General features: G+C 35.6%; 1 protein-coding gene across 1 annotated transcript; it reads right to left on the reverse strand.

Moving 5' to 3' along the window:
• Nucleotides 1–5,734: 5,734 nt before the first annotated feature.
• LOC117342811 lies at nucleotides 5,735–14,242 on the reverse strand. Its single transcript, XM_033905069.1, has 4 exons — nucleotides 13,943–14,242; nucleotides 12,689–12,848; nucleotides 11,402–11,564; nucleotides 5,735–6,647 (listed from the first exon to the last, which is right to left on the reverse strand). The coding sequence occupies exons 1-4, from the start codon at nucleotides 14,074–14,076 to the stop codon at nucleotides 6,523–6,525; spliced, it is 582 nt and encodes a 193-aa protein (XP_033760960.1). The 5' UTR covers nucleotides 14,077–14,242; the 3' UTR covers nucleotides 5,735–6,522.
• Nucleotides 14,243–16,083: the final 1,841 nt, after the last annotated feature.

Here is a 16,083-nt window from a genome sequence, read left to right on the forward strand (position 1 = left end):
CATTGCCCCTCTGGAATGTCGTTTGATGCTGTCGAAAAAAAGTGTTCTCCAGACGACACCTGTAAAGCATAGTCTCTGACGGAGAGAAACATTGGGACACTATACTTCTATTGATCAAAGTGTTACCGAGACGCGCGTTGTATTGATGCCAGTGTCCAGCGCAGGGATTAGATGAGAAATATAAACAGTTTAAAACATTGTTCAAATTTACCTGAACTATTTATGTGCGTCCCTTTAACACTATTTTTGTTTATTTGATATAATAATATGGGTAATTGCCAAAGATTTCTTTAACGGAGCCGATTAAATACTATTATTTTTGCACTGCCAGGCTTAAATATCAAGGTTTCGTGATACGTTTTGTACAGTTTTTACATTTAATATCTTTGTCATTGTCTTATATAGTAATAAGATATTCGATAGTGATGTTAATCCGGGGCCTTTTTGTTTATGCGGACAGTCGGTTCTTTTCCAGCATAATTTCAATTGAACTGTAGATGTTAAACAGGCCTGGGTAGTCTGGAAGTAACACAGGAACAGTATAGGTCCGTCCTGATTTCCTGGTCGAATCGGTCAAACCGATAAGACCGCAGTAAAGGAAATCGGCCCAGATGAAAGCAACACATTTTGAAAACTGATATTTAAGCCTGGTCGATATCTAAAATATTTGATTAAATCATGTGTGTGTGAGGGAGAGTGTTCTGTAATCGCGTTAAATATTAACTGCATAACGATAATTTGTTGTAAATTGTATATTTGTCCAGTATCTACAAATCAACTCATATATGTAATCAACATAAGTGAGAGGTGAGATAAACAAAAAATAACATTGTACTAAAGATATAAACGATTTGTTGTAAATGATGCTGAAATATTGAAATTAAAACTGTTAGTACTTAGCAAATTGTGTGTGAATGTGTATCATATGGTGACATGTTAGTGCGCATGCTTGACCATGTCAATGAATCATATAGGATATCCACGTCGATGTAGATACAGTGATGCACTGGCGGCCTAAAGAACCTCTACCAAGTTTTTTCGATAAATGCATTGTGGCGTTATTGGTCATGCTTCGATGGCTGGATCAATCACGGCATGACACGTGATGTCCGGATGTCTTGGACATAGATAACGCCGGCGTTGTTGTCTATTTCATAATTCTAATAAAGGCGGAGAACGACAACGTTAGTTATCAAACAGGACTGAGTTTGACCTAACCATACGGTCAACATTGCTTCATAAAAAATGGAAGTAAAAGGTCAGGTCGAAGCTAGAGATCTGGAATACTTGTTGTTAACATCTGCAATATTTTCTTTGCAATATTCTTGTCGTTCCTATGAAATGATAGAACTTGACTTCGTTAACACCTAGAACTACACGATGTACTGAATGCATTCGTAGATTTAAAAGATGTTGCAAATGGACTTCTAGGAATGCAATATTGATATGGAATATTGGTTACAAGATTTTTGCCAATCGTTTAAAATCGTGGAACTGGACTTCAATACCGCATAGATATAAACTAACTGTATTCGTAGTTAAATCCTTGAGATTGGGTAAATAGAGGTAAATCTAAGAGTTCGTCATGTATATTGCCAAACACGATAGATATATTGGAACCCAGAAAGATTTAAGTTTGGATTATTTTGAAGGTGGGTGTTTTGACAGGTGTTAAGCAAGTGTTTTTCAAGTAAAGTCAGTTTAAACCGTCAATTAGTCCGTTAGCACTCCTGAACTACAGTGTACTGCAGTGTACTAAAAGTATGTATTCATTTCGAATGTGAGACATACCGCACCTAAAGTTTGCAAGTTATACTTCGACATAGTCACAATGGCATTTATGACTCTTCTGTAGTTTTCGTCATTTTTATTTTCATAGCATAGGTACATTATATTTGTTTTTTTACACACAATCCAAGCAGACGTATTGGTATTGAAACCCGTTGATTCGACAATATTTTTTTATGATTTCCTGAAGACTGACCCCCTTAACACCACAATACTTGATGACACCATGTCGGTTTCAAAAGTACAATTTGAATGTTTATTACATTCGTCGGTAAGTACTTTTTTATTTGCTTTGTGTTCTTATATGCCGCTATTACCTCAAATGAAACAATTTTACTTAATTTTGCAGACGGGACGACACCCTCAATGCCGACTACGGGAGATTTGACAACACCAGCAATCTTCGCCGACCCGTGTAAACCCGGCCGACATAATGAGTATTTCCCCGTCCCTGGAGATTGTCACAGCTTCTATGTGTGTTCTTTCGGCTCAACCTATATGTTCCCCTGTCCAGGGTCAACAGTATTCTTTGTCAGTAAGAACATATGTGATAACAACGACGGGACTATAGTATGTTAATGACGTCATCAGGCGACGTTTATGTTCGTACTTTTAAAAATGTATTTATTTTCATTGACATTATAAATGTTAAGGTTTTCTTGGAAACATATTCAATATTAATATAATTCATTTTATAATGACATTGTAAATGTTAATAGATTATTTTAGTAATGTTATCAAAATTGATATGTTCTGTTGCTTTCATGATAACATTTTAAATGTTACTAGATTAATTACATTTTGTTTTATTTTACAATCATTTATCAAATACGTTTTTAACTTTTAACTGTTTGTTGGCTGGATATAGACATTATGGGTTTTAAACTCACGTTGGTGTGCAGGTGGTCAATAAGTTTTCAAGCCTGATCTGGGTATCGAACCCTGGTCGCCTAGGCGAAAGTAGAGTTATCCACTATTCAACCCGATCACCTATTGCATTAATCGCACAGGATCTACGATATTTTTTTCACACAAAAAATCTTGTTTTACCCAGAGACTTGTATATCAGGTATATACGTCTCTGTTTTAACCAATATAACTGAAGAATGTGTGATGAAAAAAAACCTGTGAGACTTTCTTTTACCATGACTATTGCGCAAGAGATGCAATTTTGCATGTTGAAAATCGGTAGATAATTATTTTTGGTACGATAATCAGTTGGCGGAAAACAATCGTCAAAATTCCCCCCCATTACGATAATGACAATGAAAATAAAACAATGTTAGGCATTGTTAAAATGTATTCAACTTGAAAAACGTTTCCATGTAAATTGGACATATTTTTTTCACATAAATATCGTAGATCCTATGGCTTTATATTACGTTTAATGGTAACATTTAAAATGGTCATAGATCATACATTATAAAACAACCATATTAATCTATCATTAAGCATTCTCGATATCAATGTCAGATTACTTTACAGCGACATGATGTGAATGCATATACTACGTTAACCTTATGAAAACCATCCGTTTTCACGCCTGAAGAGAATATATTTCTAAATTAACGTTTTCGTTAGTAGAGCATGCATTGTGATATAATATGTTAATGTAATTAATTACATGTAAAAATAAGTATTGAGCATCCATACTACTTTTTCTGGAAATGGACTTTCATTAATGTACGTGCATATTAACCTCACGTGATATTGTTATTTGTATATATTGTATAACTGTACGTATTGTTACAAAGAATTAACCCCTTCATATACATATATAGGTTATGAATTCCATTAACAGATAGATTCGTATTTTATCATTCTTGTAACTTTCATATGTGTATCAATATGATTTTGATATATCAAGACATCATTAATCAATAACTGTATGTATTACTTTATAATTCTTTTGTATTATTTTCAAGGTTGTACGTTGCCTTTAACAGAAAAAACTTTGTCCTTCATATATATCCATTTCTCATTGCCAGTTAGGGTTAATTCACCTTTGAAACTCCATTATTGTGTCTTCGTCCGTCATTGAATCACTTATTTATAATATACATCAATTATACTTTAAGAAGTGTTCGCCTTGAACATTCATTTACACTACGATTGATAAAGTATTATTCTATGTTACTGTAAAGTTTGTTTTGTAGCATTGCAGTGTAGTGTAATGGTTTATTTCATGGGTCACAAATGAGTGCTAGAAATTTAAAGTATATTGGTGGTAATCTTTAAAGGATTTGTAAACGAAAATGATGTGCAAAGAAAGATTTTTTCGGGGCTGGGGTACGATATTCCTGGAAATAAAAATCCTAGGGCTAGATTCGCTACGATTAGAGTTATTTCATAAAAACAGGTATCCCTCTATGACTATACATACCATATTGCCTATTCATTAGTTAATTAATTTATACCGAGCATGTAAAACTAAAATACGAAAGAACCTTGCAAATCCGGATATAAACCATGAACTCCATTCTTGGAAATCAAGATATACGGATTAATATGTTGTAATGTTATTCTGCCATTAAGTTGGTAACCAGGGTTACACTTAGCTGTAAAGGTTACCGTGCGGTTAAATTCTTATACAAAAGTCACAATGATAAATAATTCATTTGTCAAATCTATTTTGTACTGAAATGGCGAATGATGTGTCAAAATGAATTTGTTTGGATCTGCCCTGCAATACAGTTTCTGCTTTTGATTCGCCTATTGATACGACGTCAATAACGTTAGATTTTGTTGTTTTTGTTGCATATATATGTTGTGATGCTTTTAACATGGTATCCATATTACACGAAACACTGTTTTGTAATGAAGATATATCATTCTTGACTATATTTATAATAAGACACATGTACACATTCATTGTTTAAATTATGACAAATGACAACAGGAAACAAATAAAAAGTAATTACAGCGTTAATCGTCGACTTTTCTGTACCAAGAAAATAGATGGGGAGGGAGGGGTTAAGGTCGAGTATATTTAAGAACCACATTCCTAAAGCATTAACATAAAACGGAAAAAAAACCCAATATTGCTCCTTTAGATAAAGACAATTTATGAATACATTGTAAAAGTAAAAGCCCACAAGGTGTATGTGAATCCAGGTCGAACTCAAAACAGGCACCAATCTCAATATCACTGCAGAGGGCATCAAACTCAATTTGAAAGATTGTGTATGCGTTTATATTGAAGTGAAAAGCATGGTCCATCACTTGAGTTTGAACATCTTTAGGGAAGAGGAAATCTGGAATGTTTTTCCGAGGTCAGGTCTTGATAGGAATACATCGGTAAACGGATGATAGACTTACTTCACGTGCACAGTATGGTTTACCAGTATAGGGGATAGCAATGGCTAAAAACTCAGGTTAGTGAGTTGAACACCATTCTAACAAAATATCACGATCCAGTAATAAGGAGTAAGTGCAATACCCAGGAACGGAAACTCTGCGGGCGGATTCCTGGAGATAATCGATGTTCAATTCTCAAGAGTGAAGATAAATTTGTTATGTCAGTTATGTCAAAAATGAATTTAAGAATACTGCACCAAAGGCAGTGGCCCTCAAGTTTGCCATGCATAGAAGAATGGTTAGGTAATGAATTGGAATCCAGGTGAGTCTGGGAGAGAAGCGACAGTAGCCCATTTTAGACTAGTGATAAAGTCCATTGTTCTATATAGGAATCAAAATATTCTATAATTCATATTAGTTTAACAAGAGCAAACACACACATATGCTAGTCACTCTGATGTTTTCCCTGTTTTCACCTTAAAAATAACGAATACGAAAGTAATATTCTTTAACTGCAATACGGGTATTTGACACACCAGTTGTAATTACAAATCAGCCTTATGCTTAAGGTATCATATATCATGCTTTCAACAGGTGACAACAGCTCGGTACATGTATGTTTTTAATTATAACACAGCCAACAATTAAACAAGACATATACATAATATAATTTATTATCAAAATCACAAAATAATAACCAAAATCATGATAAGCAATTTTCGAAAACAAAGTCACAGAAGTCTTACCAATTATCTTTCTTTGTAGATATCCTCTTCATATATAACAGATCAGTGCTGATGAAATGTTAGATACTGTATTAATTTCTATATCATTGTATCATTAATCTGAAATAAATTGGATATGAATTCAGGAACCTAGCATGAATATCCAGAATGATTTTCACAAATGTCTCAAATATTTTGATTTTAAGCTCACAGACATCACTGTGACGTTTCAATCACTTGCTTATAGACTTAATATCACGTGGTTACACTCTCTGTATGATAGATAGTCGTGTGGTATATGCAGTGTAAGTAAGAAAAGTGAGGGTAGGTATGCCATCAGGTCGATAACTACTGACTTTAGGTATACCGATCGTCATATGTCCACCATATCACATTCACTATCTACAATGTATATATCACAATACGACTAACAATGGCAACAAATTAATTCATATTATAGTCGACTCTTCCATTGGGCAATATGAGTTCCTCCGAGATATCAAATACCTCATTAATTGCATAGTTATTTGGTTTATATCAAGGTAATGTAGCTCAGTTTGAGGCTTTATGATATTCCATAAATGCGTATCCATGGTGCGTATCCAATCAAAACACGCGTTGCAAACAAATCGTGTTATAATACTGATTATAATGGTAATTCTTTCCTTGGCATTCTCTGTAGTGTTATTACAATTCCTCTCCCCACCATAATTTACTTCTTACTGTCAGTTTGTAGTGGAAACCTTTCATGAACAACTTCAAACATTCTCGTGAAGGTGTCCGTGTCCTGGGCTCCAGAAAACACCTGCTTCCCATTGAAGTAGAATGTGGGCACACCTGAAATTAAGGTAAATTTCTAAAGTGAATACAACGTACGTGTATATTTTAAATTCGCTTTAATTTTTTTCATCAAATCAGAAAGTAATTCTTCTTTCTCTTTTCTATACCGATTTTCCTTCTCTTCTGAATGTACTTTCTTTATCCATTTCTTCATTCAGTGGCAAATATACCTCTTTCTTCTAATAGTAGAATGGAATTACAATACATGTTTTCCTTTTTAAAGGTTTCAATAAGGTGGCAACTTTTCCTTTAACAGTTCTGATTCCTATTGTTATGAAGATGCAGATTTTCTTTTTTTGTGGTTGCGATATGCCATTGACCATGAGTGTGTCGTGGCATGACTATGACATTTGACCTGTTGTGGCCTACTGTTGACCTTAAACATGCTGTGCATTATATCGACTTATGACATGTTGTGAAATGACAGTGACCTATAACGTGTTGTGAAATGACATTGACCTCTGACATGATGTGAAATGACACTGACCTCTGACATGTTGTGAAATGACATTGATGTGTTGTGAAATGACAGTGACCTATAACGTGTTGTGAAATGACATTGACCTCGGACATGATGTGAAATGACATTGACCTCTGACATGTTGTGAAATGACATTGACATCTGACACGTTGTGAAATGAAATTGACCTCTGACATGTTGTGAAATAATATGAACCTATAAATCGTGGTGAAAAGCATTGACCTCTGACATGATGTGAAATAACATTAACCTCTAATGTGTTGTGAAATGATATTGTCCTGTAACACAATGTGAAATGATGTTGTACTCTGACGTGATGTGAAATGATATTGACCTCTAACGTGATGTGAAACGGCATTGACCTTTGAGGTGATGTGAAATGACATTGACCTTTGAGGTGATGTGAAATGACATTGACCTCAGACATGTTGTTAAATTACACTGACCTCTAACGTGTTGTGAAATCATATTGACGTCAGACGTGTTGTGAAATGATATTGACCTCTGACATGATATGAAATGACATTGACCTTTGATGTGTTGTGAAATGACACTGTTATGAAATCATATTGACCACTGACGTGTTGTGAAATGACATTGACCACTGGAGTGTTGTGAAATGACATTGACCAATAACTTGATGTGAAATGATATTGACCTTTGATGTGTTGTGAAGTGACACTGTTATGAAATCATATTGACCACTGACATGTTGTGAAATGACATTGACCACTGGAGTGTTGTGAAATGACATTGACCAATAACGTGATGTGAAATGATATTGACCTTTGACGTCATGTGAAATGACATTGACCTCTGACATGTTGTTAAATTACACTGACCTCTAACGTGTTTTGAAATTACATTGAATTCAGACATGTTGTGAAATGAAATTGACCACTGACGTGTTATGAGATGACATTGACCACTGACGTGTTGTGAAATGACATTGACCTATAACTTGTTGTGACATGACATTGACCTCTGACATGTTGTGAAATGAGATTGACATCCAACGTGATGTGAAATGACATTGACCTCTGACATGTTGTGAAAAGACATTGACCTCTGACATGTTGTGAAATGACATAGACCGTTAATGTGTTGTGACATGACGTTCACCTCTGACATGTTCCTTTAACATGTTGTGAAATGACATTGACATCTGATGTGCTGTGACATGACTTTGAAGTTAAATGTGCTGTGACAAAATAATGAAGCCAAATGTATCAAATATAACATGATATTGAACTCTTGTGTCATGACACTTACCTTTAATATGTTGTGATATTAATGACCTTAAATGCATTGGGATATGACAAGGCTTTTGAAAACTTATGATATGACATTGACCTCTAACGTGTTGTGAAATGATATTGACCTCACACATGTTGTTAAAAGACATTGACCTCTATCGTGATGTGAAATTACATTGACCTCTAACGTGTTGTGAAATGATATTGACCTCTGACATGATGTGAAATGACATTGACCTTTGATGTGTTGTGAAATGACAGTTATGAAATCATATTGACCACTGACGTGTTGTGAAATGACATAGACCACTGAAGTGTTGTGAAATGACATTGACCTATAACATGCTGTGATATGACAATGACCTCTGAAATGTTGTTAAATGACATTGGCCTCTAACGTGAAATGAATTGATATTGACCTTTGACGTGATGTGAAATGACATTGACCTCTGACATGTTGTTAAATTACACTGACTTCTAACGTGTTTTGAAATTACATTGAATTCGGACATGTTGTGAAATGAAATTGACCACTGACGTGTTATGAGATGACATTGACCACTGACGTGTTGTGAAATGACATTGACCTATAACTTGTTGTTACATGACATTGACCTCTGACATGTTGTGAAATGAGATTGATATCCAACGTGATGTGAAAAGACATTGACCTCTGACATGTTGTGAAATGACATAGACCGTTAATATGTTGTGACATGACGTTCACCTCTGACATGTTCCTTTAACATGTTGTGAAATGACATTGACATCTGATGTGCTGTGACATGACTTTGAAGTTAAATGTGCTGTGACAAAATGATGAAGCCAAATGTATCAAACATGATGTTGAACTCTTGTGTCATGACACTTACGTTTAATGTGTTTTGATATTAATGACCTTAAATGCATTGGGATATGACAAGGTTTTTGAAAACTTATGATATGACATTGACCTCTAACGTGTTGTGAAATGATATTGACCTCTGACATGTTGTGAAATGACATTGACCTCTATCGTGATGTGAAATGGCACTGACCTTTGAGGTGATGTAAAATGACATTGACCTCAGACATGTTGTTAAATTACACTGACCTCTAACGTGTTGTGAAATCATATTGACTTCAGACGTGTTGTGAAATCATATTGACCTCTGACATGATGTGAAATGACATTGACCTTCGATGTGTTGTGAAGTGACACTGTTATGAAATCATATTGACCACTGACATGTTGTGAAATGACATGGACCACTGGAGTGTTGTGAAATGACATTGACCAATAACGTGATGTGAAATGATATTGACCTTTGACGTCATGTGAAATGACATTGACCTCTGACATGTTGTTAAATTACACTGACCTCTAACGTGTTTTGAAATTACATTGAATTCAGACATGTTGTGAAATGAAATTGACCACTGACGTGTTATGAGATGACATTGACCACTGACGTGTTGTGAAATGACATTGACCTATAACTTGTTGTGACATGACATTGACCTCTGACATGTTGTGAAATGAGATTGACATCCAACGTGATGTGAAATGACATTGACCTCTGACATCTTGTGAAAAGACATTGACCTCTGACATGTTGTGAAATGACATAGACCGTTAATGTGTTGTGACATGACGTTCACCTCTGACATGTTCCTTTAACATGTTGTGAAATGACATTGACATCTGATGTGCTGTGACATGACTTTGAAGTTAAATGTGCTGTGACAAAATAATGAAGCCAAATGTATCAAATATAACATGATATTGAACTCTTGTGTCATGACACTTACCTTTAATATGTTGTGATATTACTGATCTTAAATGCATTGGGATATGACAAGGCTTTTGAAAACTTATGATATGACATTGACCTCTAACGTGTTGTGAAATGACATTGACCTCAGACATGTTGTCAAATGACATTGACCTCTATCGTGATGTGAAATTACATTGACCTCTAACGTGTTGTGAAATGATATTGACCTCTGACATGATGTGAAATGACATTGACCTTTGATATGTTGTGAAATGACAGTTATGAAATCATATTGACCACTGACGTGTTGTGAAATGACATAGACCACTGAAGTGTTGTGAAATGACATTGACCTATAACATGCTGTGATATGACAATGACCTCTGAAATGTTGTTAAATGACATTGGCCTCTAACGTGAAATGAATTGATATTGACATCCGACATGATGTGAAATGACATTGACCTTTGATGTGTTGCGAAGTGACACTGTTATGAAATCATATTGACCACTGACGTGTTGTGAAATGACATTGACCACTGGAGTGTTGTGAAATGACATTGACCAATAACGTGATGTGAAATGATATTGACCTTTGACGTCATGTGAAATGACATTGACCTCTGACATGTTGTTAAATTACACTGACCTCTAACGTGTTTTGAAATTACATTGAATTCAGACATGTGAAATGAAATTGCCCACTGAGGTGTTATGAGATAACATTGACCACTGACGTGCTGTGACACGACATTGACCTCTAACGTGTTGTGAAATGACATTGACCTCTGACATGTTGTGAAAAGACATTGACCTCTGACATGTTGTGAAATGACATAGACGTTAATGTGTTGTGACATGACGTTCAACTCTGACATGTTCCTTTAACGTGTTGTGAAATGACATTGACATCTGATGTGCTGTGACATGACTTTGAAGTTAAATGTGCTGTGACAAAATGATGAAGCCAAATGTATCAAACATGATGTTGAACTCTTGTGTCATGACACTTACGTTTAATGTGTTTTGATATTAATTACCTTAAATGCATTGGGATATGACAAGGCTTTTGAAAACTTATGAAATGACATTGACCTCTGGCCTGTTGTAGCATGATATTGACCTTTAATGTGTTGGAATATGACATTGACCTTTTACTTGCTAGGAGAAGAAATTACAATACATACTTACAATAACATAGGCTACAACTATTACTATGTATAGAATAGATAAAATGCATGATAAAGGATTTCTCACCTGATATCCCTTGTGCTGACCATTGTGTGGCTGTTGTAAACACCTTCTGTAGGGCATCTTTGTCGTTAAGGTAAGAGCTGACTTCTGACCTGTCCAGTCCCACCTCATCAGCCACGCCAAGTAGTGTCTCCTCACCCAGAATATCGCCGTCAGTGAAGTATTTCTGTAACACAAAGCAGCATGTATATATCATACTGTATTTGTTCTATTCAATATCTGAGAGATCTAAGATTAGTGGCACTGGTGTCTTTTAATCTATCAGATAGACGATAACAGTTTGGTATTGATTTCTCTTCTATTAACACAGTTAAGGATGGTATCAATGAACATGATTGGGCCACTGACGTACATTTTATAGTGCTATCACATTGGAATATCACACCTGGACTAGGTGGTCACATTACATTGACAACAGCTGAATCAGTCCTTACCATGGACATTAAAGAGGAACATATTTGGTTTGTTTTAATTTAACATCCTATTAACAGCCAGGGTTATTTAAGGATGTGCCAGGTTTGGAGGTAGAGGAAAGCTGGAGAACCCAGAGAAAAACCACCAGCCTACGGTCAGTACCTGGCAACTGCCCCACGTAGGTTTCAAACTCGCAACCCAGAGGTAGAGGGTTAGTGATAAAGTGTCGGGACGAACCTTAACCACTCAGCCACTGCGGCCCAAAGCGGAACATCAAGCAGAGAGCAGTGATTCCAATTTCATTTGTTTGTTTGGTCTCAACAGGGGACAGAACCTTTAACTTTCCTTACAGGAACGAACACTCAACTAAAGGATAAGGGACGCCAAGGGGCGACATTACAAAGAAAAGAGTATTTAAATGAAGAGAAAACATAAAATCTGTAGTGAAAGGAATTTTTTTTCTTTCATTTTTTTAGATTATTATGTGTACACTTAGGACTCCAAGTTGTACAGAAGTTAAAATTGTATACACTGTACTTATATTTACATTAATAACACATTGGTAAATACTTGTTAGGATGATCAGGCTGAACCTTATGGGGATAGTGGACAAAGCACCTCTTTAGGCACCCTTCACAAATCATGCAATAGTGGCAACAGGTACCATTCATATGTCTAACATTTAAGGCAGAGGTAATAGTGAGGTAGGATATATAAATTTTTACCAATCTCCATATATCAGTTTTCAATGAGGGCATTACATTAAATATGGACTCTTTCATATAAGGATTGACAATTCTGCCTTGCTTTTTTTTTTTTTTAATTCATTTATCAATCAAGATTTTATTTTTTAATAAAAAAATACTATATTCAAACCTTGAAGAGTTTTTCTGCAATATCATTTTGATGGATGCCATCATTCTTTTCTTTAGCGAACTCCATTAAGGCATGAGGTTTCAGTGTGCTGGGAAATATTGGGCTCTTGTTGGCAAATACCAAACCAATGGCTGCACCAGCCTTTACCAGGTGGTTCAATCTGGAAAACATTTACACAAGTAGGATCACATAATAAAATACAGTTCTATTAAAAGGATTGAACAGGTAAACAAAATTTAAACAAGTAAGACTCGCACAACAAAATACAGATCTGTTAAAAGGATTGATATTCTCTTGTCATTTTCAAAATACGGATTTTTTTGATTTTTTCTTTAATTAAGAAGAAAAAAATTGGAAATATCTATTAACGAAAATACTTGAATTTTTGTTTTATGTACAGTAGACCAGTGCATGTGTTCAAAAATACTGATATCCCATAAAGTCAATGAAATATGTAATTTATGGCAGTAGAAAGCTTGGCAGGTCAAATAGCTTGCATTTAACAAATATGACAATACCACAATGTATTTAATTGTTAACTGATATGAGAAGTCACAGGTGCCTGACTCGTTTTATAAAATAATAACATATAGAGTACATATAAATGAGATTTATATGTACTCTGTGTGTTATTATTTTATAAAACGAGTCAGGCACCTGTGGAGAAGTCAACATAATTCTTCCAGAATCTATTTACATCAAATTAATGAATAACCCGAAATGTTATTTTTAAAAATACAACTTGACATTACTTAAATTCTTTAATTGATGAGACAAATGAGGGACTTACCTTTTTAAGAAATTCTAACAATCATGCCATCTGCCAATTATGACCAATCATGTCACTTATTGCTAATTATTACCTCCTCTGAGGGAGGGGAGGGGCTATATCTGTGTGTTGTATGCTAGACATTCTTCAAAGACTTCTAAATGTTCTGTTTTATATTAGCCCGAGTTTCCTCTACCCCAGACACAATCCACACCAGACATGGTGTCATGGTCAGAGGAAACTCCGACTAGTTTCTTCTGTACTTAACTAATTAATCCACATCATTTTGAAAATCATCTTCGACACATACATGTACTTCACAATAATCTACACCCAGTTCAAGAAGTATTTACAAACCGAAAGTAGATATATGTAGGTCAGATTGTTAAATCCCTGAAATCATTGAAAGCCTATATTAGGTCTATGATTATTATGTATTACAATAGCTGGTTATATAATTACGATACATGCGATTGGCGAAGTACCTTGGGTTGGAAGGGTCCATGTAGGCTGCTGGTTTGGGCCTGCCTTCAGGAGGAGTATCGGATCGGAGGAAAAATGGTTCCCAGCGAACGGTGAAGTCGTATTTATCTTTCAACATTTCCATCGCTTGCTCCATTTTTCTCTTTCCGACCCAACACCATGGTCAGATGATGTCACTAACGACATCAATCCGAATCCTCGCCTTTGTAATCGCTGACATGTCCAGATTCAGCTTTGACCAGATTTCGACTTTCAATCGAGCTGTCAAACTGCCGTCGTCCCAATTATTGACACACTGTTTTTCAGTAACCCACAGCCGGTTGACCCGGTCCAGACGGCACAGAAAGGATACAGGCCTTCATTACGAGCACTGTTGGATTTGGCCAGTGAAGTACAAATTAGACTTATTTTTCGTAATGTATCGGAGACATACTTTAAAAGATAGGCAGCAATCAGTTTCAAACAGACACGTGACGTGCCTGTCTCTAGATCTGTTGTGGCTGTGTGCCTTTCCTCACTCAAGTTTGGCTATTTCAGTCGTGTTGACCGTTTATGTAAAAGCACACCACTACTCGTGATAAGGGACTTACTAAAACCAGAGACCTATATACTAGTATATAGGTCTCTGCTAAAACTCGGAAAATCTACAACGGCTGATAAAGTGAAGACGTAATTTACACATGAGAAAGAATATTATATGAATAATTAGCGTTGTTGATATCTAAAGGGCATACTGAATACATTATTAATATGGCCATGATCAACAACATGATTTAACTGTGTACATCACTAGATATTAAAAACTTTTTAAGGGTATACCTATTTCCCATCAGAATAAACATCAGGCGAAAACGTTTCTCTCATCTATAATTCAAACTTAATGCATGATCATTACATGTTGTAATTTTGTACCAATTTCACAGAATTTTTAGTCAAAATTAATGGAATAGGGCCTTGTCCACTGTTAGTGTCCTCAGAGACCTATATCTCTGGTGTCCTTAACAAAAGCAGCTAGACCAATTCAATATCACATTCAAGATGGCCACTGAGGCCATCTTGAAAATTTAGCATCTTGTACCTGAAGGATTTACCCAGATACTTTGAATGCAATAAAAAATCAACTCCACCTTTTTAATCTCTTTAATCATAGGGGTACATGTATAGCTGTATTAAATTCATGTTATTTTATATAGAAATAAACAAGAAGACACATCCACCACACCCTGCTAGAGAAATGGAAACTACCTGTAAATGAATGAATTTGGTTGTTTGCATAAGGTTTTTAACCTTCTGTTTCCTGATAACAAAGACATTATGAAAAAAATGCAAACCATTCAATATCAAAGGCACCACTGCAGCATTGCAAGTGTGAGGTTTCCTTAAGTTATCTTCAATGATTTTGGAGTTATGCATTGTAAACAATAATATATAGATTTTCATCCTTTTTGTCCATGGTAATAAAAACATTATCGAAAAATGCAAACCGATCCACACCAAAACACACCACTAGAGCAACAAATGAACAAGGTTTCATTTGATCCTTAACAGTTTTGGAGCTTACATATGGACAGATGCCTGGAAGGATGGAAGGACAGACTAACAGATCCGAATTTAATACCCCTGGAAATACTGGGATAATAATTGCATGAATGAGAGACATGATACGTCTGTAAGACTGGGGTTCTGATAACTCAGTTGGTAATACATTTGACAATGCTTCCTCAGGTGAGGTATTGGTTAGTTTGGTTTGTTTTTGTTTAACGTCCTATTAACAAACAGGGTCATTTAAGGACGTGCAAGGTTTTGGAGGTGGAGGAAAGCCGGAGTACCCGGAGGAAAACCATTGGCCTACAGTCAGTACCTGGCAACTGCCCCACGTAGGTTTCGAACTCGCAACCCAGAGGTGGAGGGCTAGTGTTAAAGTGTCGGGACACCTTAACCACTCGTCCACCGCGGCCCCATTCAGGTGAGGTAATTAATCTCTACCTCATGATGTTTCTCATAGAACCTAAGACAATGAAGTATCTTGTACTCTTGTTTCCTTAGGAGAAACACTTTACTTCATTTAATCTTCTGTGCAGTATCCAAAATCTAGTACAAGGCGACTTTAGATGACTAGCTGTTGACATGGCGATTAACAAAC

Source organism: Pecten maximus, chromosome 14 (assembly GCF_902652985.1).
Source record: "Pecten maximus chromosome 14, xPecMax1.1, whole genome shotgun sequence".
In the NCBI taxonomy this organism is placed as follows: Eukaryota; Metazoa; Mollusca; class Bivalvia; order Pectinida; family Pectinidae; genus Pecten; species Pecten maximus.

Bases quoted from the DNA above. Each gene is read 5' to 3' on its own strand.
- LOC117342811 (XM_033905069.1), bottom strand. From the start codon at position 14,076: ATGGAGCAAGCGATGGAAATGTTGAAAGATAAATACGACTTCACCGTT. The intron at 12,849-13,942 runs GTACTTCGCCAA...AATGTTTTCCAG, and splicing joins ATGGACCCTTCCAACCCAAG to ATTGAACCACCTGGTAAAGG. The intron at 6,648-11,401 runs GTGAGAAATCCT...CCTTAATTTCAG, and splicing joins GTCAGCACAAGGGATATCAG to GTGTGCCCACATTCTACTTC.